This window comes from Mirounga leonina, unplaced genomic scaffold (genome assembly GCF_011800145.1).
Source record: "Mirounga leonina isolate KUSES-001 unplaced genomic scaffold, KU_Mleo_1.0 Mir_84, whole genome shotgun sequence".
Taxonomy (NCBI): Eukaryota; Metazoa; Chordata; class Mammalia; order Carnivora; family Phocidae; genus Mirounga; species Mirounga leonina.
The window spans coordinates 3161507-3174106 of record NW_023270827.1 but is presented as its reverse complement, the minus strand read 5'-3'; the positions used below and the strand labels follow the sequence as shown (position 1 = coordinate 3174106).

Sequence of the window (12600 nt, the reverse complement as noted above, 5' to 3'; positions counted from 1 at the left end):
GAAATGAGTCCCTGGTCTATGATGTGAATAGAAAGTATGTTAAGAGGGGGATTCTGTTCCAAAAGAACATGGATATCTCAACAGTTTGAGGAACCCAGGGTTCAACAGACATCAAGGCCTGGCTGATAAGCAGGCAACAGATCTCTGCCTGTGTCAAATGCATGTTCAGATTCTAGTCTAGAAAGACCAGTGTGTTCCAGGGAGCTTGCTTACCTAGGCATGGGTGGAACAAGCCTAAGATCAGGGAGGTTGTTGTGGAATGCATGGATGAAGTGATGTCTAACCATGAGAAAACTGGAGAGGTTGTGGGTCAGGATTAGGTGGAAGGTAGGTGAGAACAGAGGAGAGTGGATAGATTAGCGAGAGGGGGATGGATCAGAGTTCTCTTTTTGATGTTCTCTCTTGAATGGTCAGAAACCTCATTGCCAAGGTCTATTTCATCTTCCCTACTCTCCCCTTAGGCTACTAACCTCTTGGACAATAACACAGCAAGGCCTGCCACCCCACAGCTGACACAGATCTGACCGAGATTTGAATGTATTGAAGAGTGTGAAAATTGGCAAAAGCTTGTCTGTGTAGAGTGGGACTGAAGCTCTAGGGCCACCTGGGGGTATGTGGAACTAGGGAATGTGAACATCACAAGGAGTATTTACGTGGGAAAGAGGGGGCAGATGTTACAAAAGCTCAGTGACCATGGGGGACATGTGCTGAAGGTGAAGGAAACTTCATCTTTCATGCAGCCGCTGATATTATGGAACTAGTTAAAGGAAAACATTGTATTCACTGGAAAAAAATTAAAACCATATAATAGAGGGTAAAAATAAAAGTGAAAAGTCTTACTATCCCTTTGATAACTTGCATAAATAGTTTGTTCTCTATCCTTTTGGACCTCTTTGTGTAAAAGTGCATACATTTTAAGAATTTTTAAATGTTCAATGACTTGCTTTTTGTATCTAAAGATATCTCAGACATCCTTCTGTCAGTACATGAAGATCTACTACCCATTTTACTTTTAGCAGCTCCTTAATATTTTATTGTGTGGATGCGCCACAATTTATGTAATCATTCCCATGATGATGGCCATTTAAGCCACGTCCTTATTTATGCTTTTGCGAATAATACTGCAGTGAGCATTCAGGTGTTTTTTTTTTTTTTTTTTTTTTTTTTAAACATTAGTTGAAAGTCTCCTCCTTGTCTCATTAGTGTCTGTTGTTAGCAGCAGCTCAGGGCCCCCAGGTAATGCAAGTCCATCATACTCTAGGGACAGCTTTTGCTACAGGTCTGGAAAAGTTAGTAGGGTCCATGTTTATGTGTGCACAGAGGTTGAGTATGTGTTTATAGGGGTAGCTTTTAAAGCCCACCTTCTACAACTTTGTTGTTCTTTTTTGGATTGGTACCTGCAATTTGAGGGGGCTACCACAAGGTGGCAGAGAAGCACCTAAATCCTGCAGACAGTTCTCCTAATCTTGGTACCCTTGAAGGGTTTGAAAATTTTTCCTTAATGTGTCATTACCCTAAGTACTTATAAAGATAGACTGGATTAAACTGGTAATGTTCCTGGCTAACAAAATCGCCATACAGATACTTTCATGCATTTATCATCTATATTCTTAGAACTTTGTGTTATATCGTATTTTTTATTAAATAGCTTTCATTTGTTTCATTAAAAAACAAAACAATATACTTCTCACAGAGTTTTTAGCCATACACGAAAATTTTCCCAAATACGCTCAGCTGGTTTTCTTTTGCTTGCCCTCCTATCTCCACCTCTGCTCCATTTTTCATTGCTTAAAGTTAAGAGATGATGGGCTTTCCTTTTTTACGCTTCCCGGCGGCGCCCACCTCTCCCCGGCTACCTTTCTCTGCTGAGATGATAGGCAGCCCTGGCCCAAGAAGGCAGAGCTTCACAAGACCAGCGGCTGCCACGGGACTGCAGCGACTGTATCGCTCAGCTAATGGGAGGCAGTCGGTTAGACTTCAAAAGCCTGAGCTGTGTGAGTTTGGCCGCCACTTCCCTCAGCCAAGCTGAGCAGGGCTGGTGGCCTCGTAGGAGCTTTGAAGTTCCATTTGCTTGTTCCCCTTGATTCCCATCAGCTTAAGGTGAATAGCTGAGAGTTTCATAGGGAGAAGCATTACTTCTCTTTGGGGGATTTAAAATACTCAACTCCCAGACTTGAGTTACTTCCTCTGGTGGCTGGGGAATGGAAAGCTCTGCGGGGCCTTCATCAGCATGCAAGCATTTTGATGTTGATGTATGGGGACGGGAGGCTTGTTTTGGCCATGTGGAAGTCCTGGACCCTGTTCCTTGGCTCCTGGAACTAATTCCGTACATCTAGGAGACAAATAGTATTGTCTTCGGTTTTCAGTTTAAAAGGATTCCTGAACCGTTCAAAGCACCTGGGAATATACTTTTGGCCTGACTCAGTTTGAGGACGTGAGCCGTGACACCCAGCAGTTCTCATCATTGTTTGAAAATTGAAAATTGCTAAACATTTCACCAATTTATTATTTTGTTTATTGCTGTTTGGGGGATGGAATCGTTGTTTTAAATTAGGGTGCCAGGGAAACACTGCATTTTTTAAGCACTTCCTACTTAGGGCAGTGATAGGCTAAGTGCTGAAGAGAACGTTTGCAGACTGGCTTTGTACCATGAAACTTCCAGCACAGGCTGCAGGAGCCTGTATGGACAGAAGCCAGTGCGTGACCTAACTCACCTGAGCCAGGGTGCTGTCACTTCCCGCCTCTCTTCCTGTGTAGACCCATGTGCGGATCCGACTTACCTACTGTGTCACATGGAATTTTGGAATCTTGAAGCAGTTCACTCAATATAAGTGGTATTAAGGTAAGAGTTTCAGGCTTGAAACAGATCTGACACAGAAAAGTGCCTGTTAAAGCTACTGACGATTGTTGTGAAGATCAAATAAACACGTTGTAGGTGAGGATACTTGGTTCATTCAGGGGGGGGATCGTGAGCATTTTCCGGGGAGACCTGAGAAGAATATGTGGTTTGAGAAGCTCAGGTGTCCCTAGAGAGGTTGGATTTCTGCCTATCCATGCAGACTGTCACCTACTTGAGGGGATGGCTTGTGGGTCTCTTTGTTGTCTCCTCTGACACCCAGCTTTGCAAGTGCATAATAGGTACTAAAAATAGCTGCTAGATGAATGAATGAGCATTTGTAGGAGCAACCATCACAGGCAGCAAATTATAACTAGTATCGTAAACCAGCAAACCATAACTGGGAATGTCTGCGAGTTAAATTATTTCCTCTACTATTTCCAAACCAAAATGGACTCTGGTCACAGAGCTTTCTGGGTATTGTCTGGTGTATTTGTGACAAGAGAAACGCCTATTGAGGGAAAAAATTGGAATATTTTCGCCTGTTTTCAGGATGTAATTCATTCCCTTTGGCAGAAAACCCAAGGAAAATAAAAATGTTAACTCTGATATTAGAAAGGTTTCCAAAAAAATTCCACAGGTTAATGTTGCTCTTTCAAAATACGAAGACGATATGACTAGACAGGATGTTAATGATTTGACATTACAAAATTTATTAAATTTATTTTTAAAGCAGTTTGGTTCCCCCCTCTCAAATGCACGAAGCATGTGGGAGTTGGAATAGATCTGCCCCAGGCTGCCAAACAAATTTTTAATGGAAGTGGAGTCCTTCAGGGATTCTCCTAAATCCACATAATATTCTTAAGTCTTGGTGTTTGCACTGGGACCTGTATATTAGCAGATGTACATGTGAATAATATACTTCTATCCATCCATCACCTCGGTGACTCCACATCTGGAGGGGCTGCTGCGCATCAATTATTCCACTGCAGGGGGCAGAGTGATATTTGGGCCAGCATTGACCTCTTTTTCAATCAGAGCCTCAGAGCAGTGTGTTCTGGAAGTCAAATGGTCCCTTTAGACAGAACCTCTGTTTGAAAATCCGTTTGGCCTAATGTGGCCATGCTGGGAAGTCAATGTGATTACCTGTGCTAGGTGTGGAGGTGGCATCCAGAAAAGCAAGTGAAAATGTGGTCACTAAGAGGCACTGTCAGCATTTAGGGTCTCTCCCATGTATCTAATTCTTGCATGAAGTATTAGCAAGTCAATCAGGAAAGAATGTCAACCACAGTAAAATACATTTGCCTTCCACACATAGGAAAAATGCAACTGTTTATTTGAAAGAAATTGTGATTTGTTTGAAGAGCGAAACTCACCTTCAAATGCTTGGAGATGTTTTTATTATCTGAGGTTTCAGGAAGAAAGTCTCCTTAGGAGGAACGAGGATTTTTTGTCTTTATATCTTAGTGCCCGCCGCTGCCGCCTTCTTCTTCTCCTTCTCCTTCTCCTTCTCCTGCTTCTGCTTCTGCTTCTGCTCCTCCTTCTCCTTCCCCTTCTCCTTCTTCTTCTTCTTCTTTAAGGAAAACAAAGTTTTTATAATGCTTCTCTTTTTGATCACAAACTTGGGATTTGTTTCTCAAGAGTACATAGTGCTTTTAAATTTTTTAAGCTTCTGATATTATACCTGGAGGTGTGTTGCATGTTGTCATAACTGATAAATTAGTGACAAATGTAGCCACTTCATTTTGTTTGGGGACATATACAATTGTGGTGGTGGCTGACCATTTATTTAATTATGTGGTAAGTACCATATGATGAGAGGGTAAAGTTAAATTGATGATTTGGGCTATCTCAGCCAGAGTACAGTTTACATGGCAATTACACTGGGATCATCTAAGTGTAATTGGCAAGTAATTTTGTAAGTGAAGGAACATGACAGCTCATTTACATGGTGTTCACTGAGTAAAATTTGGGGAATTTATCAACCACTTTCAAGTGAAGAGTGACTGCACCAACATCTCCCAAAGTGCCATGGGCAGTCTGAAAGCTACATGGAAGGTTTTTGGTATGAATCTTTATTTGTTCCCTGCACATTTGTTAGGCATGTTCTGTGTGCCAGGCACTGTGGATTCAAAAATGAGTGAGAAGCAACTCAAGGAGCTCATGGCTAGGAAGCACACACATCACCAGTTAGTTATCCAACATGGTAGCAAGTAACAGTTTGAGCTCTGCACGGGTACTGGGGATACTTAGGAAAATGTGCAAACCGGGAAGATAGAAGAAAGTCAGGGAAAACTTGCTAGAGAGATTGACCCCTGAGATGAATCTTAAAGAATGAGCAGGGGTTAGTCAGGGGAAGGGGAGGACTGTCCATACCAGTCCTTACCAGAGGTACCAGCAAGAGCAGAATCTCGGAGGAGCGAGATGGCTGGCATAAACTGGACACTTGAAGCAATTCGGGTGCATTTCAAGACAGACGTGGGACCTGGGAAGCGGACTTTTTTGGGTTTTTAGAGGACTCTGTAGGTCATGCCAGAGGCTGGACATTATCCCACACTACTGGGAAGCTATTGGAGGACTTTAAGAGAAGGAGCATCTTTTTCAGAGTTGTTTTGGAGGCAGGCCTTTCTGTGTGATACAGTGTTTTTTATTGAGCTATTATGATATGCCAGGCTGTGTTCTACTGGTAAAAAGGCATTTCTTCCTCACAACAATCTCATGAAGTGGGCGTTAACATTTCTTCCTTTTTACAGTTGAACAAACTGAGTCCCCAGAGGTTCCCCACAGTTACACAGTGGGTGGGTGATGGAGGAGCTGAGATTTGAACCCAGGCCGTCCAGCTCCAGAGTCCCTGCTGACCCCAGCACCCACAAGATGTCATGGCCTCCTTGACACAGTCAATTGCAACTGCCTCTTTATAAGATGCACATCCTCCACCCCCCATTCAACTGTGAGCTCTGTGAGGTCAAGGGCTATGTTTACCTTGTTCACAGCCACATCCCACATGCTTAGGACAATGCCTGCGCCTTCACAGGCATGCCACAAATAAGGAATAAATGCAGTTTTGAGGGGCTATGACCAAAGGCTGTCAAAGTCAACCTGGCAAGGGATGATGTTGGGGGCCTGACTCAGAGGCAGTGTTAGTCAATATGGAAGGGTTGAGGATGGAGAAATTAATTGGCAGGGCTTGATGATTGATTGGACGTGTGGATTTTGTTGGCGTATTCTCACAGTGTTTCTGATTTCCAACTCCCACACTGGAGAGATGACTTGGCAAAAGAATCTGAAGCAGAGGAAAGCTCGTGCTGCAAATTCCTGAGATGTTGTGGACTCAGGATGAGAAGTTAGAAGAAACTTCCCTGGAGATAGTTAAAAATAGAATGACCACATCTGCCCGGGATGGTTGAGGGACAGAGCTGCCCTGGGGTAGATGAATGGTTAGATGGCCTTTGGGATTCTTCCCCCTTTGAAAATTTCCTAGTTTAGAATAAATAAAAAGTCTCTCAAGCCACCTATCCTGAACTGTCTGGCTGAAAGGTAAAATCAACGCGTCCAAGGACTGGAAAATATTGAGTCCAAATGCCTGGACTGTAGATAAAGAAACAGAAGCCCAGAAGGGTTAGATGCTTCGCCCAAGAGCACGCACTTGAGGCAAGAGGAAGCCCCAAATCGTTGACCTCTCTGTCCTCGCAGCCTCTGCTCCAAATCTCAGATAGCAGCATCTATGTTTGGGCGCCCCCTGTGGGCAGGCCTGTGCTGGGCGGTGACATTGAAGCAAAGACAATGCGCTCTCTGCACCTGCAGAGTTCCGAGAGCCTCAGCAGTAAGTGCTCCTTGTCGCCTGAAGTCGCCATAAAGTACCATTTCCTACAGAACACGTTTGGAAAAGAGAGAAAATGAACTTAAAAGTCGTAATGATTTTTCTTTGGTCCCACTTATTTCCGGGCTCTGCTTCAGTGCTTTACAATCATTATCTCTAATTCTCACAATAACCTAGAAGGTAGTAGTATTTTCATCTTCCGTTGTAGAAAGCCGAAGCACTGAGAACACATTCCATGAGACCAGACTACGTTAACTCCAAGTCCTACCCTGCGCAAATGATGTTAACATTTTGCTGTGTTTCCCCGCGGTCTTCTGTTTCTGTGCACTGGGACTATTCATTTACATAGCTGTGCCGCCATCACAGACTCAATCCTGAATCTTCGTTTTTGGGGCTTGTAATACGTTCTGTGTGTTTTTCATGTGATTTCATAATCTTCACTTGAATGGCTGTATAATGCCTTGTCAAGTTTTTAGGAGGTTCTTAAACAAAGAACTGTTTACTCATAAAAATCTTTCAATTCTTGGCACATATGGCATTTGCAAGGTAATTTTATATATATATTATTTATTTTTTTTAAAGATTTTATTTATTTGAGAGAGAGAGACTGAGAGAGAGAGCACATGAGAGGGGGGAGGGTCAGAGGGAGAAGCAGACTCCCTGCCGAGCAGGGAGCCCGATGCGGGACTCGATCCCGGGACTCCAGGATCATGACCTGAGCCAAAGGCAGTCGCTTAACCAACTGAGCCACCCAGGTGCCCTATATGTTATATTTTGAGGACCAGATGATCATCCTCTGTCGATGGCATTGGGGAGAGGAGAAGAGGACCTGCCAGGCGTGACCCAGGGGCTCGGGGCTTTCTTCCTCACCAAGAGCCCCTGCAGGAAAATGGGATGGTGTAAGCATGGCTCAGAGTGGAGCCCGGGTGGAGATGGCCCGAGGCAGGTAGCAGGTGACTTTTTAAGCCTCTGCTTTTCTGACTGAACACACATTCTTCCTCCTGCCCTTGTAAAAAAAAAAAGCAAGTTTTCATTTTCTTAGGGTAGTAAAAACCTTTTGTGTGAAGAAAAAGTGTCATCAAGTGCCTTATTCATCAGCATATATACCATCTCTTTAAAATGACAGTGGGAGTAAAAGTTCATCAGTTCAATATGTCTTTCACATTGGGAGACTCCTGACTAATAACCTCTGGTATTTATCATCAGAACAGCCAAAGAACTAAATTCTGGCACACACTGCTCTCACATACTGAGAAAAACTTAAAAAGACAGAAGATTTTCTCCATTTTTTTCTTCTTTCATTCATTTAAAAGAAAAGCATACCTTTTTTAATTAAAAAAATTGTGAGCATGCAGAAACATCTGGCCTGTATTACCATAGCAGCCTCCTAAATGGCCTGCTTGTCTCCAGTCTGCCCTTTTAAAATCAACTCTGCACAACAACCAGAGAGAGCTTTCTAGAACACAGAACTGCACCCGTCCCTCTCCAGTGTTGCTGGCATCTTCTTCCCTGACTCTTTCATGGCCCTTGGAGTTAATGACCACATATAGCCACAGCTTCCACCTCTCCTGCTAATGCCCTGTCCCAACCACACCAAGCTGCTTGTGGCTTCCCACTTCCTGCTACAATAAATGCTATCTTCAGGCCTGCACACAAATTCGTCCTTTCTCCACAAGCTCCCTGCAAGGCTCTCCAGAACCTGGCGCCCAGCTTGGGATCCCACAGCACCTATCCAGCACTTACCACACTCATACAGAATACAGCCCACAGTCTTGGTTTTACTTGGCCAGCATGATACTTTAATTAAAAAAAAAAAAATCTCGTTGGGTAGGGCATATTACTCTTCAGTTTGCTTAAGGTCCCACCACTCTCTATTAGACACCAAATCCTAATTCCACATTTATGCTATGCTGGGTCATATGAGGCTACTGGCTTTTTTTTTTTTTTTAATCTCTTTTACTCAAAAGACTATTTGCTGCTTGTGCCAGGATTACGTATTGTGTATTATTACCTTTTGTTATCTCTAAGCCTGGCAAAGACTGCCCAGTAAATATCTATTAATTTACACCCTTAAAAAAACCTGAAATTGGCCAGAAAAGATGCAATAACTCTTTTTCGTCCTCTTTGATTGTTCACCAACATCCCCAAACTCATGGACCTCAATGGACCTGGCAGACATTAACAGTATTTCATTGGATGATTGAAAGTCTGTGTTGACGATACAATGCCGCTAAGGCTGAGCCACTTTGGATCCTTAAGCCTCTGAATGGAGTATGGTCTTTCCCACTATTTCCTGTACCAGGAGATCCATAGCTGTTCTTATGAGTCCTCATGAGTCATCATTCTTCACTTTTGTCATAGTTTTGTCCACCAAGGCATACATTTCCTTGATTCCATTTTGTGTCCACATGACTACCATACTCCCATCAAATGGGGCTCTTCAGAAATTTGAATAGAATAGGATTAGGTGTAGTATTTTATCTGTTCTGTAAAGTCTGATCATGGTCAAAGTACAATCGGTGTGCTTACCCAAATTTCGATCCTGCCAAGGAGTAATGCACCCAGATCTATCTAAGTTGGTGAAGCTAGAGATTGCAGGTATGGAAATACCCATTGGTCAGCCTCTGATGTATCATCTCTTTGATAATCCAGTCCTTTGTCTCAGTCACTGTATTTTCCATTTCCTTAGTTCTTCTCTTCATCTCTAGATGTTTAATTGCATGCTGCTTTAAAGACACTAAAAAAGATCTGGTGTCTCATAGAACCCAGATTACTCATATTTAAAGAATTTCACATAATCAGTGACATAGGAATGTGGTACCCACCTATGGCAATGTTGTTGCCATAAATTATTTCTTCAGAGGATGCTGTGCATTTTCAGGGAATGCTGTGGATGTTGCAGAGGGATATAAGGCATCACTGAGGGATTGTGTTAGGAGCACAAGAATGGAAATGTGTCCAAGTATCAGGCTCAAGGAAAAAGAAGAAGAAAGAAAATAAAACCCTTTCATCTAAGCTTCCTTCCCTAAGGAAGAGGTGGGGGCAGAATGGGGAGAGCTTATTACAGAATCCTTTGGCAGCCAGAAATTTCATTGACAATTTTGTTAATGTGCCTGTTTGGCTGCCTTCTCAGAGGCCCATTGTGAATTCCTTAGTTGATATTATTAATGGTTAATAGGTGCACCTGAAAATCAAGCAATATTGTACCATTTGGATAATAGGTATATTAAATGGGTCTTTTCTACAGCATCAAGCTTATCAGCTTATCTTTTTCCTAATAATGAATACCTCATCTTTTCCACTTTCCTAATCAAATGCTTCCACATCCTCTTGAGGCAGAACCAGACCCAGCTGCATCTATTCTATACTCTTGGCTTCAATTATGTCAAATTATCCAACCTACTCACAGGTCCTTAGGTTCTCTTTTGCTCTGAGACATAGGCCTGATGCACCTCTTCAGAAGCTCATGATTACTAACCATTCAGCACAAGTCTGTTGTAAGTAAACAGAGAATCAGAGAGAGCACTAGGCTAAATTTACAGTTATAAGGAAATCTCTAGGACAGGTTTCCTCCTAAATTGTGGCACTCTCACATTGATCTCAAGTGTTTTTCTTTTCCTTGTCCCTTCTCCCTGAAACATACATGAACTTTATTCCACATGGCATTGCTTCAGAGTTGAGGATTTCTACTGCAGGGGCAAAAAGTACCTGTAGCCAAAATATAAATATATAAATAAATATTTAATTTTTCATAGATCTCATAGTGTTTGTATTGACCAGAAGCATTAGGCTTCCCATACTTTGCCATACTTTATTTTATCCAATCATGTACCTGTAGCTGAAAGAGGACAATACAAGAAAGAGTCAACAGCCTGTGGGGAAACTTAATATTGTTTTCTTTCTGTCGTGTTTGGCTAAAACTTTACTGTTTCTTATGCCTCTAGTCAGATGAAATGGTTCATCATTTTGGAGTCAAAATTTTTTTTTAGTCAAAATTCTTATCTTTATACTTCATGGTCTGATCCGTCTATCCCTATCTCCTTCATATCCAGTTTCTTTTAATCTGCTTTTTCTTCTCAGCTTTAAGAAGACCCCCTTTCCTCGACTAAGAAAAAGAGAGCCCAGATTCAGTACTGAAAATCCAAGATGACTCAGGCTGTACTTTGTTCTCCTAGTAACATGTTTAGTTGCCCTTTGATGCCAGAGACCATTTTTAAACCCCTTAAGTCAGTATTACTCAGTCCAGTGTACAGAACAGGCACGATGCATGGCTTCTAAATGAATGGATGAATGAATGATACAATGATACCTAATTTCACAATGTTTGGTGGTTTAACCTCATCCAAATTACATTCCAACTGGGTCTGTATCATGAACTTCTGTTAAATATTCTTAACACCAAGCTTAGTGCTGTGCTCAATGAGTGTTCAGTGACAGCAGAATATGTTATGTATTTTGGAGCTCCGTCATGGAGAAGCCAACGTTTGGTGCACAGCATTTCCAATTTGTGTTCTAATTAGTCAACTGAAGGAATCGGTTTTTGCCCTGAAGACTAGCCATTGACTCAACAGACTGGTTACTATGATTACTCTCCACTGGACCTCCTATGGTTGGAATGCCTTCTAACATTCCAGAGGTGGGGAATCTGGAAAACCACCTGTGTTTCTTGAAATACCTAAATGGAAGGCTCTCCCTTCAGAGAGTGCTACTGATCCACTTCGATGGATATCCATTATTTCTGCAAATTTATTGAACATCTTGTGTGTGACATGAGTTGGAGATGAATGTGAAACTGGCATTTCTTTAAAATTGCTTATAATTTGGTAGCCAAGTATAGAAATAAAGCAGAATACAGATGATAAATTCTATGGTAGAAACACATGTAAGGAGCAGGGAGAAGGGAGTACGTAACTCCATGTAAAGCAATCGAGATGGCTTCTTGAAAGAAGTGGCTCTGAGTTGGGATTCAGTCATACCAGCGGTTTTTGGTTTTTGGATGAATGTCGTGAGTGAAAAATGCCCCTGATGTGCTTGATGTATTCATTTTTCAAGCAGAGTCACATTGGTAAGAAATAAGCTTTTAAAAATCAGAGATTTAGGAAGCATTTGACTCCTCAGTACAGCACCTCAATCCACCTTGATATTCCCTGGTTTGTGTGATATCTGAGAAACAGCTGAATCCAAACCTTACTCTATTAATGGATTTATATATATATGCACATAAGGCTAATATATTTTATGCTGCCAATTTTTTTTATCGTTTCATAAATAGTGCTATCACTAACATTCTTAAAAAGTGAAGAAAAGAGCTCATATGTGCTGGTAGAAATTCAGTGTATTTTATAGAACACTGCTACTCCTGATACAGCCTACGGGATGTGACTTTTCATAAAAACCTAATGAATTTCTAGATTTGTCAGCTGTTTCCAAACAGATGCACTCTGCTAATCTAATGGAAACATTTTGAGCCCAGATCCCAAATATCAATAGCTTTTAGTATTGCAAATTAGTTTGTCTATTGGGTAAATTGGGCTGTGTGGTTCTTGATAAAAAGTAGCAAGTCATTTTGTATGGATGTTTTATGTTTAACTGCCTTGCCAGGGTTTGATGCTCATATTTTTCCTTGCAGAGTTTTAAGTTGAATGTAGACAGTCATTGTGCTCTCAAGGAAGCTGTGGAGGAGGAAGGACACCAACTTCTCGAGCTTATTGCATCTCACAAAGCAGGTAAATCCTCCTGAAATATTGCAAGCCTTTATGTCTCCAGACTATTAAGAATGAAGAAGCATTGCTGTAAATTACTGCATATATTCACTTCCTTATGTATTATTAATATTTACATTATCAGATTGACCTTCAAGATTTATAAATGTTTCATATACTGCATACAATGCTGTGATGCTTATAAGATGAAATACTGCCTCCAAATGGGCTGCTCATTTTAT

General features: G+C 41.7%; 1 protein-coding gene across 1 annotated transcript in view; it reads left to right on the top strand.

Annotated features, from left to right (window-relative positions):
• The window catches only part of LOC118002892 (A-kinase anchor protein 6-like), a 286565-nt gene that overhangs the window by 50849 nt on the left and 223116 nt on the right, over positions 1 to 12600 (top strand). The window contains exon 5 of the mRNA XM_034993503.1: positions 12286 to 12382. Coding sequence (XP_034849394.1) covers positions 12286 to 12382 — 97 coding nt within the window. The remainder of the gene's footprint in view (positions 1 to 12285; positions 12383 to 12600) is intronic.